Source organism: Lathamus discolor, chromosome 1, assembly GCF_037157495.1.
Source record: "Lathamus discolor isolate bLatDis1 chromosome 1, bLatDis1.hap1, whole genome shotgun sequence".
NCBI lineage: Eukaryota > Metazoa > Chordata > Aves > Psittaciformes > Psittacidae > Lathamus > Lathamus discolor.
Window position 1 is genome coordinate 101768674 of NC_088884.1, and position 27923 is coordinate 101796596.

Genomic DNA, 27923 nt, shown 5'->3' on the forward strand with positions numbered 1-27923 from the left:
CAAATTCTCTATCTTAAACTTCCAGTGAAAACACCACGTTCACATCAGACAGAGTAGCATATTACAACACAGCTCAGCACGACTGCATAGCAAGACCAGGAGCAAACCTCATACCATGATCCAGTGCTGCAGTCCCAGGCGTAATTTCTTATCACCTTTGGTTTAGCTTCCCGGCAGCATTTGTTGAGTCGATCAATATATCAATACACTCATTTTTAACTGCTCAAAAACACTGGCAATATAGCACTGAAGTTTCATTTTGATCCTGCCCCCACGGGATCTGTTTCCTTACAGGGAGGGGAACCACTGTGGCAGCCCAGCCACCTCAAGGAAGACATCACACCCAGGCTGCTCCTCCAGCTCAGGAACTGCTCCCCCATACAGAAACACGGCACTACAGTTATCAAACATGCTGCCAGCTGATGAATAACCCCACCACCCTCCTGATTTTCCTTGCCAGACGGAGGGAAGAGGTGCTTGGAACAGAACACTGGAGGTCAGAAGGTCACAGGTAGCACACACTGACCACTCACAGAAGATGCAAGCATGTCTGCAGCCTCAGTTCAAAGAAAAGCGTTAACTCCCAAGTTCCCAAAATCCAGGGCACTGGTTTTAAGCAGGCAGTTGTTTGAAGAAGGCTAGCCCTGCACTGTGGTACATCAACTACTTTGTCCAGGAAGTGCCTTGTGGACAGCGGCCATAGCCCTGAGAGTCCCATTTCCAAGTCTCTCCACAGAAAGCAGTTGCTAACCTGACCAGTACAGCTCCCAGTCCTGCAGCCTCCTCCCCACACAGACTGCACATCTCCCTTCCCCTCAACCACAGCCTGCATCCCACAGGTGCTGTAACTGATCCACTCACCCTCTTGCAACCTCCTGCCTCCCAGCTGAAGCAGGTCACCCCAAAGAACCAGCCCACCACGTGAGAGGGCACTTCACTCTGCTTCAAAGCAGCCTTACAGCCTCTGAAGACTTAGAAAATTGTTTGCAGAACTAAGAGTTAAAAGGGAAAGTTTCTAACACGATGATGCCAGCTGCAGAGAGCAAGCAGAGGAGTGTCAGACACCTGTGAATGTGGTCCCTGAAAAAAGAGTGATTTGAAAGAGAATGCAGGCTGTAATTACAAAATATTAGAGATAAGTGATTTCATTACTCACACAATTTTCTGTGTGGATGGGAAAGTCAGTAACCTGGTAAGAGTCTAAACTAGGTTTAAATTCAATTATGAGTACATTTTTACCACCTGAAAATTAGATTGGTACATTTTTCAACCAGCAGTAATCTGCTATTTCAACACCATCTTTTCTTCCTCCAGCCAATGAATGCAAGACAATGATTGTCCAAGATTTGAAATGCAATTTGTCCTAATAAGCCCATCTAGGGATTTAAAATGCATTCACATCACAGAATCTGAATGACAGCTTTTTAAAAGGAATTAATGGACTTTGAGATAACGCATTTAAGTTAGCAGATATGTTGGAAACACATTAGAGAATATGAAGATCTAAAAAACCACCTACGAACAAACAAGCTTGAAAATATGTTTTGGAACTTTTCCAAATTACTCTAAATTTAAAATCAAGTAAATAAATAGAGCTGGATTTATTTAATTAATTTGCTAGCAACCTGCTCCATCCACACCACCACCCGCGGTTTTATCATTTCCTGCCTCCATTCATACTATTTCTTTTAACTTTGTCCCTCTGTCCCTGTAACCTAAAACCTTAAGGACTGAGGTTGTGTCCTTCCAGACTGAAAAAATTTAACGGCTGTAATTATATCACTGTGACACAGTTAATGTCTGAATCCTATTTATATTTAGCATCCCGTTTTGTTCCAAAACCTCTTCTTGGCCCCTCTCCACCCTGCCTCTCCAATCTTGTGTCCATCATCCCATTACTGCCCACTCATGCATTCCTCCCTGTCCCGTCCTCATGACCACGCAGCTGGGGTTGCCCTTAAGCGTGTGCTGTCCCATCTGTCCGGAATTCCCTTTCTCCAGCCCGATTCCTCTTCTCAGTTCTCACCTTTACGTGTGTATGTGTGCATCTGTTTACAGTCACCCCTGAGTTCCATGGACCTTTTCTATCTACATAATAGTGGTTTTTATCCTGTCCTCACTGAAATCATCACAGACAACAAAATCACTTGGGCCTTTTCCACTTTTATATTTCACTTCTACTTTCTTTTATACCATTCATAATGTATTGTTCCCTTTTTGCCTGCCAGACAGCCATAACAAATCTCTCTGTAGCTTTACAGTTACATTCTACCTACGTCCACATTTTGCTAGTATCCATAAATGTGTGCCTGCATCTTACAAAGATGTATACTGCACCAGTCATTTCAACTATATTCCCTTACCCCTGAGTTCTACACTGACACTGTGTCATGCTACCAATATAGGACAGTATTATGACTATATTGCTCCAGTCTCCATCTCATTTTCTGCAGCTAAGGTGAAACCATGAATATACAGAATGTTGCCATGTTTCTCCTTGCTACTTAAACAGATCTTTGTTTTAACAGAAAATATAAAGGATTTGTAGAAATCACCTTCACACTTTTTTGTCAAACCCTTATTCTTTATGCTAAGCTTTCACAGAATGTAAAGTTTGCAACCTTTTCCAGAATGCTTCTGCTAAGAGGTGAACCTGCCTGGGCAACTTTTACGCTTATTATGAAACCTTTTTACATGTAGCTTGTTGGATGGCACATACAAAAGGAATAACTCTGGAAAACCTTCCATTTCAGTTGTTTTGCTTTTGATTTCATAAAACCAAGTCTAACTCATGTTAACTGTGCTCTCTCTAATAGGTCTCTCTAATAGGTGGAATATAGATGGATTTCGCATTTACTTTCTAAAAACAAGCAGCTTTTCATCAGCATGTATTTAACTGGTACTTTGGAATATAAAACCTTAAAAAACATAGTACTTATTTCTTCTATTCAGACATACCTCCTAAATCTTCAGCATGCAAAGATGGCTATGTGCTTTTTTGGTCACTTTTCTCTCTTTTTATTCTAGGTGACTCATGTAGCTGTAAGCTTAACTGGCATCACTTAAAGTAGTCTGGGAAATTTCATACTGCTGAATGTGAATGTGTTACTACTGTATCTGACTGAAATCTAAATAAATTCCACATTTGGCCCAATGAAGTAAGACATGCAAGATTTCAACCTGTTCTTGGAGAGTAAGAAAAACAGCATTCTAGATTTTAGTAAAGTAAAAACAGATTCCCTTCCCTGTGACCCCTCACTGTATCTCAAATAATACTGACATAACAGTAATTTTTGCCTAATTTGCTACCAGATAACTAAAGCCTGCTTCTCCATGGAATAGTCTATTCATTAACAAGATGTATAAGAGAAACAGGACTACGTGGCATGCCAATATTGAAGTAGAAAAGCATGGCTGTGAATTAAAATCAGCAATATGTCTATATATTTTTTTCATTAGCGTTTTCCATCAGGGCAACATATGCCTTTGGCAGGAAGCAGCAATGCACAGAAAACAAAAGAGAAACATTCATTAATGGCCTTCTCAAATGAAAACTTTGCTACAGCGATATATGGAAAATGTCTTCAGGATTTCACAGACAATGCTCTTCCAAATATGCACTCACAGTCTGGGACATAATCCCGGGAGTCTGTTGGGTGCTTCATGTCCTGTGTACTGCTTTGTCTGTACTAAAGTCATAATGAGAGAAAGCATTCTGATCCCGCAAAAGCCATTTGATACAATTTGAGGCAAGTACATAAAACCACCAGTCTGCAAGGCACACTGAGATAGAAGGTTGGGGCATTCAGGTACTGATGGCACACTTCACAAGCCAGGATTTCCTCAGCTGGAAGACTGTAAACTTGACACATCACAGAAAATAAACAGCCAGCATCTATCTCAAAGGTTTAATCACTGTATTTTAATCAAGCCAGTAACACTAACCTTTCGAGCACAGCATATCATTTTCATTACTACATTATTAGCAATGGCATGGAAGCCACAAAATTATAGAGTATCATCAATTTGAAACACTAAATAACTGTGCTGTTAGTTAAGACCTTTAAATACAAACTGTTTCCAGCAACAGATACCTCTTGATACTAAAACCAAAGGTGTTTTATCCATCTAGAATTTCCTTAACTTTGTATTTGTTACTCTTATTACGAAAAATAACATATTCAGAAAACCCAGCACCACCTACTTATTAAAATTCCCCAAGAGTTCACGCCAATCTCCATTTGTATTCATGATTTTTAACCTGTAACATGCAAGCACATTAGAACCTGCCTAGGAATATCCTGATCTACATAATTTGCATGGGCACTCTTTTGCCCCTGGAAAACTGTATGAAAGACCTTGGTCACTCTCATATGCATTCAAGTAACTGTCCAAATTTTGCAAACATGCTTCTATATATTTAAAGTACTTGAACACACACAAGAGACTGTTGCAGGAACAACATAAACCGTAATGGGCAAGAGGAAAAAAATATGACCTAACACCTTGCGAAACAGTTTACATGGCTTGAATTCCTCTATTGCATAACAGCAAAACGAGGTAGCAGGAATGGTATTTTTCATTATGCTGCGCTGCTTACTGAATTCTTTCTCCCTCTCTCAGCCACACATCCAAAATTATATCGAATACGGTGACTCCAGGAGTGAGTGACTGGCTCAGTGCTGGGTAAGAATGGCGTGGTCTAGAGGAACAGGCAGGAGCTGGGAATACAAGCTATGCCTCCTCAACTCCCAGCTCTTCCTGCAACTTTGAGCGCATCACTTCTCCCCACTTTCTCCAAGGACAGCAATCCTTTATAATACTTTACAAAATATTCTCTATTCTGATGCTAATTATTGCACCACTAGACTACTTAAGTGTTCATTACTTTTACTGTTACTTCCTTTCCAGATGCATTCAAGAGGACTGGAGGCATCTGCTTTGGTTTTGTGTACACGTACCTACAGCGCGTAACAGGAGTTCACAGGACCTAGTGAGGCTGCATGGAAGCATATAAAGATAGAACTGGTGCAAAATGTTTAATCTAGTTCCTATTAGTTATTATTAAAATTTGCATTTACTTTTCTCCAGTATGGAGTTTAAAGTGGGCTGCAAAGTTGGGGAAGCGTGATTCATCTACTAACCTAGACAATCCTCCTTAAATCATTTATTCAATACCCCTGATGTTAGCAATTCTTTACGTGTACTTGATCTCCAACAATTAGATGAGAAACGTTAGATTAGGGGCACTGCTAAGGAAAATCCATTAAACAGGCCTTTGTTTTAAGACAGAGAAGGTAAAAGCATTCTTTGATGCAATAAAATATGAGTATTTACATACTATGCCCTAATTAAGATTTTTTTTTCTGTAATTCTACTGGCTGTCCTGGAAGAGCCATAAACATTTAGTAAAATAATCTCAATTTACACTGCTTTGTTCTATGCCTTCAAGTACCATACATGGCTGTACTCCAAATCAAGTAGTTGTCCTCAAATGCCTTCCAATGAGCCCTGCCAGATTCTGTGGTTCAGAAGTAATTTAAAGGCAGAAAGCTGTAGCAAATGAGACCTAATGGAAAACAGAGAATGCCTTAGTTTGTCCTAACTGTTTGCAGAAAAGAAATGGAAAACCACAAAGAAAGAAAGGAAAAAGAAAAGGAAGTGCCAAAATGTTGTATTTCTCTCTGCAGATGAAGCTAATGATTCACCAAAGTCATGATATATCATGTGCAAGTGCCTTTTAATGATTTGAGAAATTTATGATGAAAATATTGAAACAGAAAAATACTCTCCTTGTGGAACCATAACTGTTTTTAAACAGTTTTTTCCACTTTTCTTTTTCCCCTTCCTTAACTCTGGCATGTTTTTTCTTCACTTTGAATCACCTGCATTGAGTAACTAATTCCTCGTGTTTAAAGCAGAGACCATCAACCACTGGCTGTTAAACGCAGCCAACTGTTCAAAACTCCAGCAGATGGTTCTCTTCTGCTGGCCAACAGAAACTTTATGGTCCTTTTCCTAATTCCTCTCAAGAGATACAGAAATTCTTTATTTAGAAAGCAATCACTCCTGCACTATAGTGTCTCTCCTATGCAGTCTATTTTTGGTTAGGCTCACATCTCTTCCCCCACACAGGCCCTTCAAAGTACACTGAAAGCATCAAAACGAAATTGACAGCAGACCTGATCTAAAGCCATCAGATGTTACAAGAAGTCCTTCCACACATATATTTATCACAAGGCTTTTCTGCTTAAGCCTAATTAACACCATTCCTACTCTGTCCAGTACCCATGCAGGGGTGCCCTGGGGTGATGTAAAGGATGTCAGCTTTCAAAGAAGCCTTCAGGGGCAAGGTGCATGAATCCTGTGGAAATGAACATCACTTTTTCTGTGACCAGAGGGTTTTCAAAGAGGACCCTTAAAATATGTCCCCAAAAAAGTTACGAAACCAAAAGGTAGTTCAGAAAGCTACACATTTAATTATTCATGACCACCGAACTACTAGATTTTCCTTGGATTCTTGAAGGTTTTTCCTACATCACTGTATGGTAGTACACAAAACAACAAATCCTTCTGGCGAGTGACCTCTCCTCACAACTCTTGGCCCCCCGAAAAAGATGGAATAAGTTCATTTTAAGTCCATGCTACGAAAAATGCTATTCACAATCCTGGTCTACTCTGAAGACTGGAAATCAAGTTTGGTGTCGTGAGGGACTAATACACACAGCATCCAGAAAGCTTCTCTTAGCTGTAACAAAGCTCTGCCTCACACGTAACTGTGCTTAACCCTGTGTCCTCACATTCCAAGAGGGACAGAGACTTTGCTCTTTTTTAACTTGCAACTTTCAATTACAACCATTAAGAACTCAAATTGATTATTATTTTTTTTTTTTTCACAGAATGCTTAAGCTCACTTTTCCCAACCTTCCCAAAGTAATTCCTTTCTTGGGATGAATGCAAGCATAACAGTTTTCAAAGTGAAAAGAATTCATCTGGCAAAGCATAGAGAAAACAGTTACGTGGCTATTAAAAATACAGCTGAACTACAGCATATGCTACAAACACACAGGCATACACATACATTTTAGTAACAATTTAGAAACAAAATCTAATGCAGTTGAGCTACTCCTGCTTGCTAAATGAAACTCCTGTAGGATACTTTTTTACGACTTCTTCTGACACAGTTTTTGGGGGATAGCTGTGAATTATGGCTTAGTCAAAGTTCAGGTGCAACGTGCCCAATTTGGGAGAATGTACTGTTTTAAACAGAAAACTGTTTAAACAGTTTTACATATTGCAATTCAAATTATAGACATAAACTCTTCAAAACACTAACTTTATGCTCAAATAAAACAGGTGCATCACAGTGTAATGTTTCCAGTTATTTATTTTGCTGTTGAATTCCTTGTAGTTTATTAAACCTTTGGTAAGCTTTCAGACAACTAAGTACTTGTTAAGTTTTTTGTATCTGCTCATCCATTGAAAAAGCATGGACTATCTGAAGAAAGTAATCAAATACTTACAAAATACTTTTCTACAGTATGACAAAGATACTGGGTCTTGGGGTTATTGATCTAAAAGACCCCAGCAGGCTGATGAACTCCTACAGCTGAAAATTCCAGAACAGAAACTAACTTTTCAAAGTTGGTCCTGGTCAGTAATTCTCAATACTGAACTCGCAGCGGGATTTAATGACACTGCTCCTTCACGTATACGAAGGGTCCTGTCCAGAAGCCAGGTATGTCCTACTTTCAAGCTGCTCAGTCTCCAAGAAGATAACTACCATAGCTATACAGTCAGTCAGCACAGATGCAAGAGAAGTTGAGAGGTAAAATAAACAAATGTATTTTTAAGAAAGCAAGGAAGGAAAAGTTCAGATTCCTGAGCTCATCCCTAACCTTATTGTGAGCCCAGTTCTCAGATCTGCCAGAGAGCAGGGATAAAAGGCCAGATTCCCCGTGTTTCTCTAGAAATTGGGGCTCTTCCGCCCCAGCTTCTGCCTGAAAGGTTCTGCAGAGTATGGGAAGCAAAAGCATTTGCACAACAGTCAATTATTCAGTAGCTGAAACACAAGGGTGTGTGGAAGGAGGAAGGATCTACAGCTTTATTGGGTTGTAAAGGAGGGTGTGAGCAGTTAAGTTACTGAGATGTTCAACAGTGCGGAAAAGGCATAAAACTAAAACATCTGAGAACACATTTCAGACTTTCCTAGGAATTACACAATTGTGTATTTCTAAAAGTAAGCACCAAAACAACATTTTATTTAACTATGATTCTTTTCCATATAGCCATACGAAAGCAATTGGTACTTCTAAATGACACGACAGACATCATAATTTAACAATAGAAGACCGCGGGAAATGAAGTGCAGACAGCAAACATGACTACTCTACAGATATTCTCACCAAGACCAAACGCCCATGTTAGGGCATTTTATTTCTGTGTGATATACACTGTGATGTAGACAGCCCTCTCATATTGCCACCATGAAGACTTCTGAGAAAAGGTACACGTGCACTCATCCTTATCTAAAAATCCATACAAATATACCCATTTCTCTATTAAAAAATAAAACAAAATAAATCAGTCCTACTGCAAAACCTACAACGTTTCTTGGCTGGATAGCTCTTGTTAGAATGCATCTGTCAAAGGGAGGAGTCAGCTGAAATCACAAGGCTGAGCATGCATCACAGTACAAGCATTTTAATCTTGCCATGGTCATTTTCAATTTAATGAGCTTATGTTGCAAATATGTATTAATTGCTAGACTTTCAGTAACAGAAGAAAAAGAAAAGTAGAAAAACCACTGTAACTCCTAGAACTGTGTATGAAATCCATCTAGGTTTTTTATTACTTGCCGTTACTTTATCGGCAATTATTTCTGGGCAGCTACAGCTTTATTGGCAGGGAGACTGATGGGGGGATGCAGGTCCCCTTGTCGTAAAGCTGTCTGATGTGGCATGTTCCCAGACACACGGCTGGTGGCAGCCGCACAGCATCCTCCTGGGGTCCCCTCACCCTGTCCAGCAACATAAACAAACCTCAAGGTCTTTAAAGATTTTGGTAAATGCAACCTTTTGACAGAGATACCCTTTTCCAGATAAAGCATAAGTAGCATAAATTGGCATTTTCTCCAGTAGCTGGATATTTTTGCTTCATTTAAAAATGTCAGTAAGGAAGGTCTTAGAAACAATCAAGAGTGGTAGAGAAAGACAGCACAATATTTGGTCTCAGTGGAAAGAACAGTTCTGACAGCTTTTACAATTAATTACTCAGTTAAGCACTTTTTTTAATGCACTGCAAATGTTGTGAATCCAATGCCATGTCTGCAAAACAATGGTGTTGAAATTCTGCATTCTACCCAGTGTGTGTGACTTTCAGTACTTCAGAAATTCACTAATTCAGAAATTACAACGTGTAATTTCTGAAGAGCCCTGAGGACTGGATTCGCTTGTCCTGAAAAGACACATGCACTCGAAATGTTTATGAAGTTAATCACTTTAAGCCTAACTTACTTGGTCAGGTAACACTGCTAATAAGAAACATAATGACAACATATAAATACGCTCTATTAAGTATGACAGAAGAGTTATATTTGCATGCTACTAATACACACAGCTTGCACAAACACAAAAATAACAACCCCACAACAACAACAAAAAAGGGCCGCATCTTTATACTGGCTCATCAAACAAAAACCAAACAGAGCAAGTATTGTTTCTGTGCAGTGAGATCCTGCACACTGCCACCATGCGTAGGGAAATTCCATTCAAACAGCTTCCCACCAACTCTCTGAAACACCAGGAAAACTGTATCAGCAGCAAAGATACAGCCTTTACTGATGTCAACAGCAGATTTATGCAGCTAGCTGAAATGGAGGAAGGTCATGATCAGCTAATTAATATATAATGTACTCTTTCTTGCTCTTTACAAATATGATTATAATCTAATAAATGCAGATGCTCTAGTTAAACAACACGGTGATGCTTATCTGGAATATTATCTTAATAATAAACACTAATATCTTATTCTCACATTTAATATTATCTTACTTTTATTAAAAGCGTAACTGCCCAATTCCCTACGTTCTAAAACGTATGCATAATCATCATTTATGCAAATGTAAATAATTCTTGTCTCAAGACCCCATAATGTAGCAAGCCTTCCAATCACGCAGTACAGATGTTAACAACAAGATCTGAACGAATTAGCACATTACCACAAAACTCTACAAGGCTCCTCGCAAGCACTGTTTCTACTTCTGTTTTCTCTGTGTGATCGATAAAACATTGCTATCTGTTCAGCACATCTCTTTTGAAATCCAACAAAAACAATGCTATAACTTGTTTAAGCTACTTATGAATTTCACTCAGATTAATAATATTAAAAGTTAACACCACATGTTTATTTATATTTCTATGCTGCAGGCAAGTGCATTTACATACTGCCTCAGAAAAAGTTCACAATATGCAGTGCCTACTGCAAACCAAATTAATTTGGAGAATACTGATGTGGCAGACTCAAAACCACAAAAACACATTCGTTATTACTCATCAGAGCTGTTTTCCTAACCAGTTGTATAAATGAGTAGGTAAAAGTCTTCAGAAAAGCTACAACATACTGGCATTTATCTTCTTCTACAGCAGTAATATTTATGGATTCTGAGAAGTTTCCATAGGCTAACGTTTCTAATAAGAGGATGAACTCTGGCATTCTGTGAGCACAATCTTTAAATTAAGGTCCTAATCCTATAGTCCGTTTCAGGCAGGCAGAATCACACAACTGCACTGAGACCCATTAATTTAATTAGAACTATTCATATGCTTAAAGTTATAAATGTGTTTAATTACATGCTGATTTAAGCCCAGACTGGGGTAAACCATGCCTCAAATTCACCAGCAACTTCTGTCTTCCCAACTAAATTCATGTTGATATTAAAACATAAATTTAATATAGAAAGAGATTAATCTAGCCCATCTCACAAAACAAGGCCATATAGTTTAGGAGGTACAAAGACTGATGCTGCTCATTATGGAAAGGGGAGCATGTAACAAATATTGGTTAGAAAGTTTAATGTGCTTCTATGGGGCCTCTAGGGCTGGATTTTCACTTTTTTTCAGTAATTCTAAATCCATATATAGGGAATAAAAAAGTCTAAGTGAGCTAGATGCCAAACCACTAATGAGCCCATCTACTTTGCTTATATACTTAAAAAAAAATTGACCAGGGAACTATCGTCATCTGCATGTGTCTGGCTACCTTGAAAAGCCAGATCCTACAAAATAGCCCTTGGATACAACGGTGATGAAGACTGCTGTTGAACCAATGCAAAGCTGAAGACATTCACCTGGTTGAGTTGGGTGAATACAGACAACATAATCCTAAAAATGTTAACCAGCTTCTGATAGTGTTATGTTCCTTCTTTTTTATTAATTCTGATAAAGATTTATGTGAAGAATGATTTGTTTAATGGCATTTTAATAGAAATAACATTAGCATGGGCCCATGAAGATTTATTTTCTAATCAGTACTAAAAAAGTATCTAATCAATACTTTCTAATACCCCATACAGAAGAGGGAACTGTCCTACATGAGATGAATACAACAGATAGGCACAGTAAAATAAACCTGTGAATGTAACTAATCTACTCATTCCATGAACATTGTTTTCCTGCTGCATGTTGGGCTCTTGGCACAGGAACAGGCTGGGACAAAAGGATCCTTCCTTTTTGTAGGTAGGGGACCTCTGGTTTTGGTTTGTAGAATTAGGAATGGAGTAGCTACTAATTCACTCTCCCTGGTGTCAAGAAGCCGCTCCATCCATGACCAGTTGATTTGTACCATCAATATATACTAGGGGATTATTCAAATTCCTGCTTTTGGACTGCTTTCTATATTTTATTATGTATGTATTATCTTTGTTGACCCAGAAAACACCAGGAAAGAATTCTGATTCTCAGGGTGAGTCATACTGCAAGACCTGTGGGAGGTCCTCCTCTGGTACATCACCTTCCCATTGACTGCTGCCAGACCCAAACTCCAGCCCTTCGCTTCAAAATCAGGGGGCTACTGCTGAACACAGCGCGGCAGTTGCTTACACATCATATGCAGGAAAACTCCGTCTGTTGTTGGTGGCTTGCCATTTTGTCTTCCCTATGACTGCCACGCTAGAGACACAGAATGTAATGGATTATAATGTTCAGAAATTAAATATGAAGAAATAAAGGAAAAAAAGACCCCTTTTTTCAATATATAGTATTAGTATCAGGGCTTCAAGACTACTACTCTGAATACTCATATTTCAGTATTTGTAATGCTGCTACTTTTCTGTCTGATCTGAAAGTCAACACTTGACCTTCTGAATCAAGTCCTCCTTCTCATTATCATTAATCTGGTATATTACATTCTAATTTCAAATTAAGATATTTCAAACAATGTTTCACAGAATTACTTTATTAATCAACCATTTGTTCTATTATCTCCCTTAAGCACTGAAAATAAATCTAAGAATGTGGTTTTCATATTCAAAACCAGATCTTTCTCCCCGAGGTCTCTGCTTTACAAGCAGACTTACTAGAATCTTTTTGTATGCATTCTCCCATATCTGCTATGAAAGGCAGTGGTCTTATGTTCTGACACTAAACCACAAATGTAGTGAGGTGGAATTTCTTGGCCCACTTTCAACATTTAAACACATAGTTAACAATGCCTAAGAAAATGCAACTAACCCCCACCTCCCCTCCAAAGCCTACAAAACCAAACAAACTTTACTAGCAGTTCTACATCATATCCCATGGGACTAGAGGGAGAAAATAGCATGAAAAACGAAAATACTCCATGAGGATTTAAATTAGCTTTTGAAAAGCAAATTAGAAATATTAAACAGAAAACCAGCAGTACCTGTGTGCCTAACATACATACTGGGACAGAATAATGGGAAAATGTAATGCCGGTTGATTATTTTATCTCCATTATATTCTTTGCAAGGTAAGTATCTAATACAACCATAAACCAAAACATACTAAGTGTTTTTCTCCATCTTTCTATTCTGACTGAATTTTAAAAGCAGAATCCTAAGAAGCCAAGGCTTCCAAAAATGCATGCCTGCTTCAAAAGTTTAACAGATGAGTAACTAACAAGCTAACATGTGGGTTTGCTGTATTTTGATGACTGACCTCCAGTTGTTTTTTTTTTGTCCAATGAGTTTCAATATGACTTAACAGCTGGGTCTCACACTTCAGCCAAGTACCGCTATTATTCTGCCAGAAAGTTTTCATGTGGAAGTATATTGAACTTTTATGGCTTTCATCACAGCTAGTAAGTAAGAGCGAAAATGATTTAGAAGAGACAAGACTTAACTACACAGCAAAACCTGAACTACAAATAAACCGAGGTACCCTGAAATAACTCATACGTAGCCTAAGAATGGTGGTTAGTCCTTTTATTTTCAAAATATTTACTCCAACTTTAGCTTTTGCCATGAAAAATGAACCAGTCTCCAACTGTATCCCTGAGCTCCGTCTGCTATGTGAAGGGAAAAAAAAAAGGTCAGATTCTGTTAAAAACCTTTTACTGAAGTGATAAGGAGCAAAGCTGTACTTTTATTCAGCTGAAGTTCAAGACTGGCGCTTAGTTATTTTTTTCTTATATTAAAGGATATCTAAGAAGCCATTATATAAAGAGCACCATGAACCAACATTTTATTGATAATCTTATTAACAATTACGTAATACTCCTTTTCTTGGTAAAAACCTTGAAAGTTCTTACATTCACTGTTACGCTTTTTTTGGTTTAATAGAAAATGTTAAATTAGCAATAAAGTACAATGACTCAGCCAATACGTGTTCATCTCTTTTGGTGAAACAGCGATGGTTGGCAATGGGACAATGAAAATATTTTCTTGGTTTACCCAGAATAGCAACTATTTTGGTTGTGCACTGCATTTATGCATTTGTATTATACTTTTAAATATATCATGTTCAGTGGGATGTTGAATGGATATTGAAAGCTACACAAACGCATTTCATTATTAAAATTAACATTTCGGTAAATACTATGGGCTTTTCCTTTAAAACTTCCTATGAAATCAAAATAATGCAAATACCACTTGAAAGTTTTAAGATATCTTTTACTTACACATCAATATCACATCACATGTTCCTCCCTTTACTTGACAAACACGGACTATTTATTCATTACTCTTAAATGCATTACTATCTTATACCATTTGACAGGTGCTTTTGTTGTTTGTTGCAGAAATTATCAAAATTACTATAAAATGTGTATGAATATATAAGGATATACATAATAATAATAAAAAGACCAAACAAAAGAAAGTGCCATCTAGAGTACTCAAGACATGTTCGTTTCTTTCTTTCTTTATTTATTTCTTAGTGGAAGCAAAATTAGGTTTCCACTGAAGTACCAAAGTAGCATTGATCATGTAACTCCTGAAATGGATCTTCAACTGCACAACTCTCAAAATGCTTGTTCCTATGCTCTGTAGCCCAACCCTTCTAAAAACACTCATCCAAAACGTTGACCTTAAACCACATCATCCCCTCCGCAGCTAGTTCTAAAAGCATCAGAGAATGCCACCAGACTTATCACTTGGTAATAGCAAGGCTATTTGCAGACTCCTTCAGTGTGTTTTCAGTGTTCATTTTCAGAAAGAGCAGCAAAATTGCTGAAGTCAGGTTACTAGCCACTGCAAACAAAGCAATCCATAACGTACAATGAGTAAAAACACTGCTCCCAAAAATTAGTATTTTTGAACTAATACAAGTGCAAAATTATTTGGAAGTTAACATCCCTCTTTATATTGACATCTTTTGGAAGCTAGTATTTTATTAGTGTTTAAAGTTTCCAAGTGCCATATGCGACTGAGAATATTTACTGATGATAAAAAGCCACCCTATCACTGTGTACCTCCATACAGAGGAAGACTGCATAGCCAGAAAGTGGCTTGCAATCAAACCTTCCCATCAGAAAGCAGTGAAAGACAAACTTTACAAAGTGTATATGCTAGCACATCTGAATCTACTTCACATGTTGAGTGAAGGAGCTTTGTGTGGAAACAAATTTGGCACTTAGTTTTCAAGGAGCAACAGCAGAATTCAAGACTCAGTTCATTAGTACATGACAGAGATGCAAAAATGAAGCTCTGCTGGTTGTAGATACAAAACAGAGCGAGATGCCAACCTGACAGTCGCACTATCAAAGCTCTAACAAGAAAAAACAACAGTATAAGAACAGCATCCTACACAGACTAGGCTGTGACTGAGCAAACCTCTCTGGAGGTAGGATGCCAAACCCCACTGCTGAAAAGATGACAGTACTTCAGAATAAAAAAAATGAAAAGAAAGGGAAGGGATTTGCTCTCTTCCTCATTATCTGCGCACTGAAAACAAAAACAAAGGCACCTGCAAATTACCCTCTGGCGGTGCCCCTCTGCTCCTATGGATTACAGAGAGAGACTACAGCAGCTGCACTGCTAACCTTGATGCCTCAGTTTATTCTGAAAATCCACCCTTGGGATGAATGCAGACCTTTAATATATCTACCAAAACATCTATCTGATACATGCACAGTTAAATCAATTCAGCTCAGTCAACTCTGGAAAAGAAACCCCAAACACAGGTACCTGAAAACTCTTGAGTCTATAAACATTCATTCCACAAATCTGCACCCTGTGGCTCAGGCCCAAAGAGAAACATCACTGCTTCTCAAGAATGATGAAAAGCAATGTCAAATGAGATCCTCCTTTACTAAAATATTATTTTTATGAAGCATGCTATACAACAGTTTTAGTGCACTGAGAGGCTCTGCACAATCAGATGTAAACCCTGCTCATAAATGGAATTCTTTTTTCTCATCAAACCTATGCCCGATCTTCACTGCTCAAAAATTCTCTGAAGTCATAAACTGAACAAGAGAGGTATCAGCACAGTGAAAATTAGAGAATTCATTTATCTTAAAAAGGTCCAAGCATATTATTTCAAATAGTAGAAAGTCTCATTAGGTTCATTATTAAATTCACCTCATGTCTGATACTAAAACATCTGAAGTACCAAGAAATAGTCTAGGTAAGTGAGCATCCGTGTATGAGTAGTGATAAGCTACAAATTTCAGACAGGTTGGTGAGCTGAAAGATGGGATCAACCTGAGTCCTTCAGCTCATTACCTTAGCTACTATGCAAACCATTAAATCACAACTGGAAATACATACTAGTCGTATTATAAGGAAATCACACATGAGATTACTTGAAAATGACAGAAGACAGAAGAAGAACGGCTTTATGGACCATTTACTCACTGCTGAGTAACAAATATGGGACAACTTTAAAAAAATTATCCCACAGCAAGCCGACTACGCCAACCACAACAGAACCACATATAGTATTAACAATGTATTAAGATAGAATCATGGTCAGCATCATTCAAAACCCAGGAATCTTGCAAGCTCTGCTTTCATTCAATGTCTGAATTTTTTTCCCCTGAGCAATACTGACTTCTGCACAGCATGATAGGCAACACCAACCAGATCATGCCAAGGACCTTCCAGGTGCAGTCTCATTTTGCTTTCCTAATGAAATGTACAAGTAATTAACCATCAACACTGATACAGTGCAGAACTTACAAAGACCTATTAACTAGACAAAAATTAAAATGTTCAATTAATCTCTGAGATTTCAAATAGCTGCGCAGATCTGCAGGCATCTCCTGAAGGACCAGCACTTCTCTTGTCAAGGCTGGTGAGGACATCTGTGCCCATGGCGCAAATACCCTCCTTGCAAGCATCCATGAGACCCCTGGTGTGTAACCTGTAACTTCAGTTTCTCAAATTGTTGCCTCTTGTGCCCAGGCCTGACAAATTCTACAGGTTTTGCTGAAGTTACCCCTAGCTCTTGCATACATTTCAGCCTCAAAGCCACTCTTCAGCTGATTCTCTGCCACACTCTTCAGCCCTAGGCTTGTCACAAATCTCCCTGTTTTCAGGTTCTTGTGCCCTGTAACCTGTGCTAATGGACAGCAGTACAACTCGAATTTCCATCATGCAGACTCCCTATGAGACTCCTCTACCTGAGCCAACTGAAAACAAAACCAAACCCATTTATTTTCCCTACCTTTTTGCTCATGCCTATTGTTTTAAAATACAGGACACATCAAAGGGTTTCATATACTGCTTTCCTGTAGTATATGATCTCCAACTTCTTAGCACAGTTTGAAATGACCTTGTGCACAATGTGGCAACTCATTTGACCTGGTCCCCTGAGGAAAACAAAAGCCCCACATCGGTATCTGAAAGTCACCTGCTGTCTTCCTACAGATAGCTTCACTCTCTCGCAGGGCATGGGAGAAATCTCTCTCTTCCCCTGGAGAGGGACTTTTTACAAGGGCATAGGACAAAGGGGAATGTCTTTAAGCTGAAAGAGGATGGATTTAGATTAGATACTAGGAATACTGCGAGAATGCTGAGACACTGGCACAGGTTGCCCAGAGAAGCTGTGGTTGCCCCATCCCTGGCAGCATTCAAGACCAGGTGGGACTGGACTTTGAGCAATGTGTCTAGTGGAAGGTTACCCTGCTTACGGCAGGGGTGTTAGAACTAGGTGGTCTTTAAGGTCTCTTCCAACCCAAACCATTCTATGTTCTATGCCCACACCCTTGTCTGACAGGGAGTTCACCTTATCCCCCTTTTCCTCAACCTCTAGGTCTCCTCCTTGGAGAGTCGTTCATAACCTGAACACCTTTATACTCCTCTTCACTCTCCACTGCTTACAGGGAGCTCTTTAACCAAATCTCAGCAAAAATACTGATCTTATGGGAAATAGAAACACACTAACCTTGGGATATGACTCAGAAAGCCTGCACTGATTTCCAAGTTCTGTAAGATTCATACACAAAATAGAGGAAATCACTTAAAACTTCTCGTGCCTGCATTCTTTACCTAAAAATTGATTTTCCTCACACACACTTCCCAGAAACACCGTTAGGATAGAAATCATCACATTTTGCCAGTTGCTCAGCCATTAACATAGGTCACAAAGTACATAAAAATGAATTGATTATGAAAAGCAGGAAGTGAAAACAGTCCATATGTGGCTAATATTGCTACTGAAACCTAAACTTCTGCATTTCCTGCCATTGTGACTTTAATTATGAAATCCTAACGTTGCACTAAGATAACTGCCATGTTTAGTTTCCTAGCTGTCTTTAAAGGAAATATTAAAGAGAATCAAAACCAAAACAAAAATAAAAAACCCACACCGAAAACCCAACCAAACACAGCCACCCAAAAATATCCACACCAAACAAACAACAATGAACAAAAAAACCCACACAACTCCGATTTTCAAGTTCCTCCAACTCATCAGTGCATTCTCTAAGGAGGTTCCCTCACAGACTTCTCTTTAAGCTTTGCTCTAGTCCTCTTGCTGCCTGGGGTTAAAGGGAACAGAAACCTGATGGGCTGTCCCAAAGGAGTGAAGTCTATCCATTCTGTCTCTGGATAATCTCATCTATCTCTGTCTGAAAAGAAACCCTGAGATGGATCTGCCCATGAATTTGTACAGAGCAGAAAAGGCTGAAGCAGAGACAGGACTAAACCAAACCAACCCCCCCCAACACAATAACAAAACTAAACAATCTCTTTTTTTGCTTCTGTGCTATCTGTGGAAAAGGTTACATAGATGATCCCTAACTAAAATATACCTTTTTTTGGTGGGTTGAGAATCAGTCTGAAATTTGAGCATCAGTGATAAAGATCAGAGAAGAAACAGACAAAACAAATGCTAACAGATCACAAGTGTGAGATGGTGTTCCCCTAACTTCTGCAGGTACTCACTCACCCTTAGCTGAGGTATTACTGCCCATGTCAATCTTATTTAAACCCATCTCCATACCAGAAAAATGTGAGAAAGCAAACAGTGTCCTACCTCGTAACAGGGCTCTCACAGCAATCCACAAAACTATAAACCAATTTTATGTACACACTGAGCAAATTGATAGGAACTATTCCAAAATACAGAAGTCTTTGAACACAGAGCTAGATACAGGATGCTGGTGAAGAATCAACATGGCATTTGCACAACTGCGTCATAAATCTACTAGTATTGCTACAGAATCAATGTGAGGACAAACATGACTGAATCAATTAACTAGACTGATCTGCTAACAAATAAAAGCCTGTTAAAAAATGGCAAATAAAAGGTGGTACTAAACATTCGGTTTCTCTATGGAAATATGTCAGTATCAGTATTCCACAAAAGTTTTGTAGGACAGAGCTGAATAAACAGGCTGGAAAAGGGGGAAGATTAGTGTGCAGAAGGAGTACGCTAAAGATACCAAGTCACTTGTAGCAATACAAAGGCTTTCTAAGAGAATTGCAAATGATGTCACATAGCAAAGGGCTGGATAGTAAAATGAAAGACAACACTCAGTGTTGACAGGTATGAAGAATTATAGGGAGTGGCGGTGAGGATGGGTGGGGAGGAAAACAACCCCAACCCTACGTATACAATACAAGCTCTGAGTGAGCTGTCACGGCTATAGAGAAAGATCTTGCACTCATTCGGGACACGCTTAAGAAAACGCTGGTTTAGTTTCAGCAGTCATCAAAACAATCGAATATTGTTAAAAAACTATCTGGAATGTAGACCACCACAAACGCACCATTAAGCTAGCATTTAAATGACAGACACTGCACACTGAGTATGCTACCTAGCTTTGCACGCAGTCCTCCAGTCTCAAAAAAGACATAACAGAACTAGGAAAGGCAGAGAGAAGAACAAGGATGATCAAAGGTATGAAACAGGTTCTGTTCAAGGAGCTAAACAGACATGGATTTTCCAGCCTGGAAGACAAACTATCAAGCTGGTATCAAAGAGATCTGTGATAAATGAAGCAGCATAAAGGCAGTGGATAAGGCATCGTTTGTCTCTTACAAGCTAAGAACAAAGGAGCATCAAATGAAATTGTCAGGTAGCAAATTCAAAACAAACAAAAGGCGGCACTTCTTAATACATACATTGTTCTACCATAGAACTCACTGCACAGGATACTGTGGATGATAAAAATGCACATGGTTTTAAAAACAACCAGACAAACTAATGGAAGAAAAATCTATCAAGGGCTATTAAACCCAAGATACCATCTCTGTTTCAGGAAGTTTGTGAGATGCAGATTGCTGAAAGCTGGGAAAATATACTGGGAAAGCACTACTACGGTAAAAGTCTTCCCTAGGCATCTGCTATCGGTCACCAGCTGAGACAGGACAGGCTATGATAAAAGCCAGCAGCGCAACTCCATAGGAGCTGATTTAGGATCCTGAGGACCCAATGTCCACATTTTGATCAGATGGTTTCACTTTCAACTAGACGTGCTCTGGTCCCACTGCCTGAATGGGTGTTACCAAGCTGAAAAACATCTTTTGGTTTAGCGGCGCCCAAAAAGAAACCCGCCAAGAGACACTCTGAGACCACGCAGCAACATGCGCACGTCTGCAGGAAGCAGGGACAATGAGCGGACTTGCTTCAGAAGTGCATTCCTGGCCCACACCAAAACATTCATACACCTGTGCCCAATGAAACAAATGCTTGTCCTGAGAGTCTGACCACCCTCCTGAATCCATAACCCTCCCAAATCCAGCAGATGCCCTCCAGAATGCGTCATGTCCCAGAGGGTGACCAAGGCAGAACCAGCATCTTCCCAGCTACATCCTACCCCACTTAATGGCCTCTGGGTACAACTATAGAATTAGACCTTTAAGCATAAAGCTATAGAAATCAGGAAACTTTCTACTGCCCATTTTTAAGCCATTTTTAAACTTTAACATATGTAATGCAGCAAACAGCTGCTTCTGACCTCATAAATATACACATACACTGATCTGTAGTGACAAATACACCAACTATCAGTTTTTAACCATCTATACACTAAAAAAACAGAACTGGTACCTTTCTTATGATGGGAAACTTACAATTCTGTTCATCTTTTTTAAATTAAATTAAAGTCATACATGCCTCCTTCCAAGAAGACAACCAGTATAATTCCAAGCGATACATGTTATAGACTTGCAAAATACATTTTTGTGTTAGAAACTTTATTGACATTCTCTCATCACAGCAGCTCAACTCGTACAAAGTAGTTAAATTCAGCATTACACGTAATTTCTTTTCATGTCAAACACTATTTTAATCATACTATACTGCCTTTAATATGAAAGGACCTTTTGAGTAAGATGACAAGCCCATCTCACAGTTTACAGCCAGACCTGGTATTTACCCAAAGCATATTCTCCTAGAACAATGCATTTTAAAACAAACAAAATCCCCTCAAAATGCATCGGATTCTGACTTTTGCTACTTAATTTTTTTTGGTCTAGTCACGCAGTATGGAACCTCAGCTGAGTATTAAATGGAACTTCTTCACTTGTATAAAAAGCCTTTGGATTTACCTTGAATTCCTGATTCTACTGATTTAATCTTTTTTGTAAGTCTCTTCCAAAGCAGACTACTACTTCCTTAAACAAAATGTTGTGTGTTCATTTCTGAAGAACAGTGACACTTTTGACCTTGATAAAGAATACAGGGTTTATGGGAAAAGTCGCTGCAGAAACTTCCAACAGATTAATGTGACAGAGCTGAACCTTTGCTTTGCCTGCAACCTAATTAAAAAGAAATGTTCCCACACCAAAAAGCCTTGTGCAAGGTGCTTGTCACGAAGTATTATGAGGTTCTGCATAAGAAAGCTCAAGGGCATTCAAAATTATTGCAAAACAGCCTATTTTCTTCTGCAGAAGTAACTAACAATACAGGACCAGAATCTTCTCTTCAGAAAGCCAAACTGAACCTGTTAAGGTATTTTAAGGATCTGTAAGTACATATCAGTCTTGTTTCGTTTACACTGGATCTGAGAAAGCAAGAGAGAGAAATACAATTTTTTTCCCTTTATCTTGGTCTGTCTGGTACAGGCTAAAATGAAATCAATTGCCCTGTGGAAAAGCCTTGTGAAGAAAACCCATAAATCCTATTTATTTATCTATTTTTTCATCATGCTAGAGCAACACAAGACACGGTACTTCTGTCATAGTGCCAGATGGTAAAAGAAACCTAACAATTGCTGTTCTTCAACCACAGGGACCATATTCACGGTATTAAAGATGAAACATCACCTCAAAACTCGTAAAATTATTTGGCCCTTTGATTATCATAGTTAAGCAACATTAAATTCCATCAGTGATCATCCGTAGCCAAAAGTTATGTGCTTATTCTTCCCAAGCAATGTAAAAGGAGAACAAAAACTTTCAGAGTAAGATCCCCCAAAATTATCATGCTAATTGGAAAGCTTTTTACATAGGCTAGCAGAAAAAAATGATGGGAACAGGTCTTAAATGCTTCTCACATATGGCAACGAAAGTTCATCTTAGCAGTACATCCTTCCACTTTGGGTCCGCATTTTATCCAATCGCTAATACATGTCAGGACTATGAAAGATCTTTGGAATAGGAGCTGGAACATGTGAGTCACTTTCCTCATCATGTGGCCAGAACAAGTGTCTGCCTTTGCCCAAGATAAATGAAGATTTACGGGGTCATTTTGAGTCAGGTGGAGAGAGCGAGCACTTGCTCTGGGTTTGACTGTAGCCCCTGGATGCTCACCTGTGATAAAAATGTTTGAACACCTTAAAGTAAAGGCCATAACTGGATCTCAGACCCCAAATACAGGGCAACAGATCTTTCCATGGTATATCCATCTGAGAGAGACACCGATATCCCTTATTCGGATGACTTTTCCAAAGAAACTAGAAACCTCTCCTGTGTATTGTGTAGAATCCAATCCCCTGGCCATAGTGAGCCATTCCCAGAAAAACAAAAAAGACTGTATGATAAAAGAAACAGGGATTTACAAACAAAAAAACCCAGACCAAGTCACTTCTAGTCATTGTGTTACCTGGAATTTAGCAGGAAGCTGTCCTGCTGGCTTAGATAGCATTTTTGTACTTGTGTGGCTAAATCCTACCTGCATCCCACATAAAAATCCTATTTTGTACATTTTTGTTTTCAAGCTAGGCTTGGACTCTTCAGTCTTTTCCAATGACATTTACAGAGAGCTCTGTTTAGGATTTGAAGGACGGCAGAACATTTTCTGTTCTTTATTATGAGCATGCCCAACCTGAAGGCAGCTCACATACAACAGATACACGTGCTTGAGCAGTATCAGCGTGCCACAGACAAGATACTTTTTCAGATATTTAAACAAGGCCACACCTGTAATAAAGATAATAATTAACTAATATCCCTGTCACCAAGGTGTCGCAAAGTGAACTTCACATCAAAGAAAAGAGCCTTTAAGTTATGTAAAGATTTCCAGCTGTTGCAACAAGATGCTGCTTGCTAGTCTAGGGAAAGAACTCATTAACCGGTTTGCACTGCACACAAAACATGAGCAAACTTTGACAGATTTCTTTTCCCTACTATCTGACAACACTTCCGTTTTGTTTTTTTGGGTTTTTTTTTAATAGATTCTGTGGTCGTCCTCCAAAAGTTGAAACGTTACTCTGCATCTTTTACAAATATTATTACCACAAACAAACATAAAATCCCTGTGTGAAACATCACAAACATAAAGTTCCTGTTTCTCTGTTAAAGTGTCTTAGAAAAGATTTCAATACCATCTGACTTCAGGAAACTCAGTTAATTGTATTTCTAAGCTTCCCATTGCCAGACGGTATGTCACTCAAGACTGGCATAATGACTCAAATACCACCAGCAGGTCCAGACAACCAGAATTAAGAAGATGGCATCCTGGGTAGAGAAAACAGTTTCCCCCAAGGTGGCTCTAATACTTCAAGATGAACTTGCTCAAACCAAAACAAATTCTTCACAGCCATGAAAGGATTTGCTGAGACACCGGGTCACAGGAGGGTAATGGCACTGTGACACACCTACTAAATCTTCCCTCACAAGCTTAATGCAATAAAGAAAATCCCTTTGTGGCTGACACCACTGTGGGTGCTGCAGTGAGGAGAAGCAGGCCAGAGGAGGTGAGGGTGGTCCCAAGACTGTGAGCATCACTCTGCCCAGCAGCCCCCAGCTCTGGAAAGGAAGTAAAGAGCTGGCAGGGACAGTGGCTGGTCTAAGTCCTGTTCAAGAGGAGAAAATCAGACATGACCTGGTAAAGGAAGGGAAAGACTGAATGCAGCCAATAGTACACAGCCTCACCAGGGGGATAAAACAGAGAGTGGCTTATGCCATCATCTACTGGAAGACATGATCAGTGGGACATCCCTCCTCTGGTTTAAGTTGCTGGGGAACAAAAGCGGAAGATGTACTGGTGAGACAAACATGAATTTCCTGAAGGGAAGGAGGAAGACATGGTTTTCCTCCTCCTCAAACTTATTTTATTGGTTTTACTTGGACAAATCAGAAATGACCCTTGTTACGAGGAGAGAAAGTGAGATGCAAGCAGCTCAATTTTGTCCAGGAGGGGCAGACATTTAAATTACCAGTGTTGCTACTGATTCGGGACACGAGCCGTGGCTGGGGATTTTACCCGTAATTCTCACCGACATTAATTCACAGCGTGGCTCCCTGATCAGAAAAGGTCTTGCTCTGGCCTGACCCGTAGCAAGGAAGCTGGGGTGGAGGGTTCATCTGACTCATGATAATTGCCTTACCAGTATACTGGATCAAAGATGGTTTCTGAGGTATCAGGTCTATGTACTGACACAAGATCTGCAATCTCCTGGCACACACTGCAACAGCCAAGGAAAATTGTTACTGCAAGAACTGAGGATGTCATCAGGAAGCAACTGATAAAACCATTTTCTGTTTCTTCCAAATACGTAGAAATATAAGCACAAAACCCTAGCTTTTGAGGTCCACAAGAAAACTACCTGAACTTGGTAAGAGTCATTCTGAAATGCTGCTGTAATACACTGATGTTCAGTAAATAAAGTCACTAATATTTATATCAAGCACTTATTCCTGCATTTCATAAACAGACACTGAAATCTTCTAGCGATTCAAGATATTCTGCTCACAGTATTGAAGGAGAAACGCATTAGCAGACTCATCTCAAGCCACTCGGCTCCATTATAACTCAAACTCTGCACAGGTATTTCTTTATTTTCCCCTAATGTGGGTGATAAAATAGGAATGAAACTAATGTCACTTACACTTAAAATAAACAACCACATTTACCAAAGATACAGACTGTAAAGCACCAGTGAAAACAGTTGTTACCTACTTATTTCTCCCTTTAACATCAGGGATCCTTGAAGAATCCATCTGAGTTTTTTGTGGCGAGCTACACTGAAAAGGCAGCAAAACCGAAACTGCATTCAAGATAATTATGCATTTTATCCAACACCCTCAAAATCATAACAAGTTTGTGATAGTTCTACCTGTCACTTTTCAAGAAATCTTCCCTACACATCTTGAATGTGCTCAAGATACAGTTTCAAGATGAAAGAAAAAGGGGAAAAATTGTGAGTGCTACAATCGAGACTGGGGATATTTTCTGATCTACGATTTTACGGGAGAGAGTTTTTTTAAGTAATTGCTTAGAAAAGTTGTCCCCAGTTTTTTGGATCATCTCTCAAATTTAATCATCTTGAAATAATTTATTTACTCATTAATTTTTGTTCCAAGTCACCTACACAAACGTCCACAAAAATGTGCCTATTCCTTTGAAAATAATTTACTTCAGAAATCCAGAGTCTTCTGGCAGAGTCTGAACAAAAAATTTCTTTCCAACTAAAGGAAGGAAGGAACCAAAGGAAGGAAACTTGTAAACTACCAAATTTCCTGCATAAATGTTTTTTGACTCCCTCATTTGGGCATTGCAGATTGGAAACTAAGCCTCCACGTTCTCTGCTTCTGGGAGAACATACTCCCAACTTTCCAGTTAATGCAGTTTTTCAATCATTCTTTAGCATGAATCACTAATGTGAATAATTATGTGGAACCCATTAGGTGCTACTGCATTGTCCCACAGACATCCATGGATTTATCTGTACCATACTGCTGTCTGGTAAGGGAACAGGATTATCTCTATTTTTTGGATTAAGAACTCAGGGGAAAGAAAAAACAACCAAAACAACCCCCCAAAAAACTAACCGATGACTTCACCGAGTTATTTCAAGAAATCTGGCAGATTAAGTCCAGATTTCTTCAGTCACAGTCCACTGCTTTAGAAACAAAAATATTCCTTATCATTTCCAGAAACCTTAACTTCCATTTAGCCAAGAAACAAAACACGAACCCATGTTTTCTTTCAACAGTGCCTTTAATAGAGCTGTACATACATGACCTATATGGCAGGTTAATCAAGTCAGCAAGAGATATACATTGATATTACTGAATGTTTAATATGTTTTAAGTAAGATAGACAGACCTCTGAATGAACCACAATACGCCCTGGATTTAAAACAATCTGTTGTGGGGTAATTTTTCACATTAAGTCTGTATTTAACAGCAGCAGTAATTTTTAAATTTTATTTGACCTCCTGTATCTTTCATGTAGAAATGTATCTTGCTCCATATAAATCATTACAATGCGCACAATATCAGTATCAAGGTAATGATTTTCCCTGGAGACAATTTTGCTGATAAATTAGCGATACAACCATCAGAAAAGCAGTAACGCTGACTCCCTTCCGAGTGCAAAAGCAAAGTAGCTTGCAAAGCATGCCTTGGATTTGAGAAGCAGCAGAAGGAACTCCACACCCCTCTACCACTTTTATATATAACAGCAAAACAAAAAACTCAGCAGCTATTTCAGGAAGCTTAGTTGTACAAATAAGAAAATACTTACAAGCAGAGGCTGGGGGTACACCTTACAAAAAAGTCTTTTCTAGATACAGAGTACTCATTATTAACACAAGTTTGGAAGAAAATCGGGAGGAAGTACATCTAAGGATCAAATCAGAAGAGGTCTTGCAGATTATTTTAAACTATGCATGATGGATGCATTTTGCTCTGTCCTCGTTTCAAACTCTGCACAGACTTTTCCCTGCAATAATCTATTCCAGATGAAGTAACTGATATTTCCAGTTTCAACCAAAAAGAAATGGAAAAAAAGGGGCAACCTCCCCCCTCAATCGATAATTCTTTGCTATTCAACGATTAATCAGTACAAAATCTTCACTGAACATTTAACTTTCTCTTATTTACTGAGCTCTTTAACACAGAAGAGAAAGTAAATAAAAGGAAGAACAGCAATTCTTGATTTCTTGCCAGTTTACAGTATTAAAAAAAGAATCTGCGCCACGGGTTGGCAGCCAGCCACACTTACAGTAAGCTATCTACTGTTTCACCCCGCAGGAAGGACAAAGGATTCAGTGTGGGGCTGCTGGGTTTCTCCCTGTCAAATGTACCCTTCAAAACAGATCCCAGGAATATTAAAAACTGTGTGCAATTAAAAATGTGTTTTTTCGTGATCTTTCCTTCTTTTGTTGGATGTTTTTAAAAACCCTGGAGTACCATCGTGAAGAAAGCAGAGAAAGGAAATGAAAGTGTCAGAGTCACAGCACTGACATTTTAACTTATTAAATCAAGTTACTCCAGCAGAAATATAGGGTGCTGGGTTAGTAGTTTGGTTCATATTTCTATTTCCCCATGACATGAGTGCACATACTCTTCAGCTTCATGTCCTCTAGAGCTATGGAGAGGTCAGCACTCACTTCTACAGGAGGGCTTCAACAGGGCTGTGCCACAGGGAACCCCATCTTCTGAGCTCTTATTCCTAAGGCTTCCTAGTCTGCGATGGTAGCTGTTTGCTAGCAATGACGAAACCTGAAATTAGTACTGACTTCCGAGGATAAACTTCTCCATGCACTGCTCTATTCCGCTATTCCATGTGTGTCACGTAAAATTCCCATCCTGGTCGCTCAAAACCATTTGACCCAGTGGTAGGATG

The 27923-nt window shown here is 39.0% G+C and overlaps 1 protein-coding gene across 10 annotated transcripts in view; it reads right to left on the bottom strand.

Annotated features, from left to right (window-relative positions):
- Positions 1–27923, bottom strand: part of NR3C2 (nuclear receptor subfamily 3 group C member 2) — a 210086-nt gene that overhangs the window by 144360 nt on the left and 37803 nt on the right. Inside the window, exon 1 of one of the 10 annotated variants that reach the window (XM_065688382.1) lies at positions 752–820. The exons of 8 other annotated variants lie outside the window; for them this stretch is intronic. In XM_065688382.1, coding sequence (XP_065544454.1) covers positions 752–804 — 53 coding nt within the window. In that variant the 5' untranslated portion in view covers positions 805–820. Of the gene's footprint in view, positions 1–533; positions 720–751; positions 821–27923 lie in introns of those variants that run through there. One more of the 10 variants, XM_065688374.1, reaches the window with a different exon arrangement.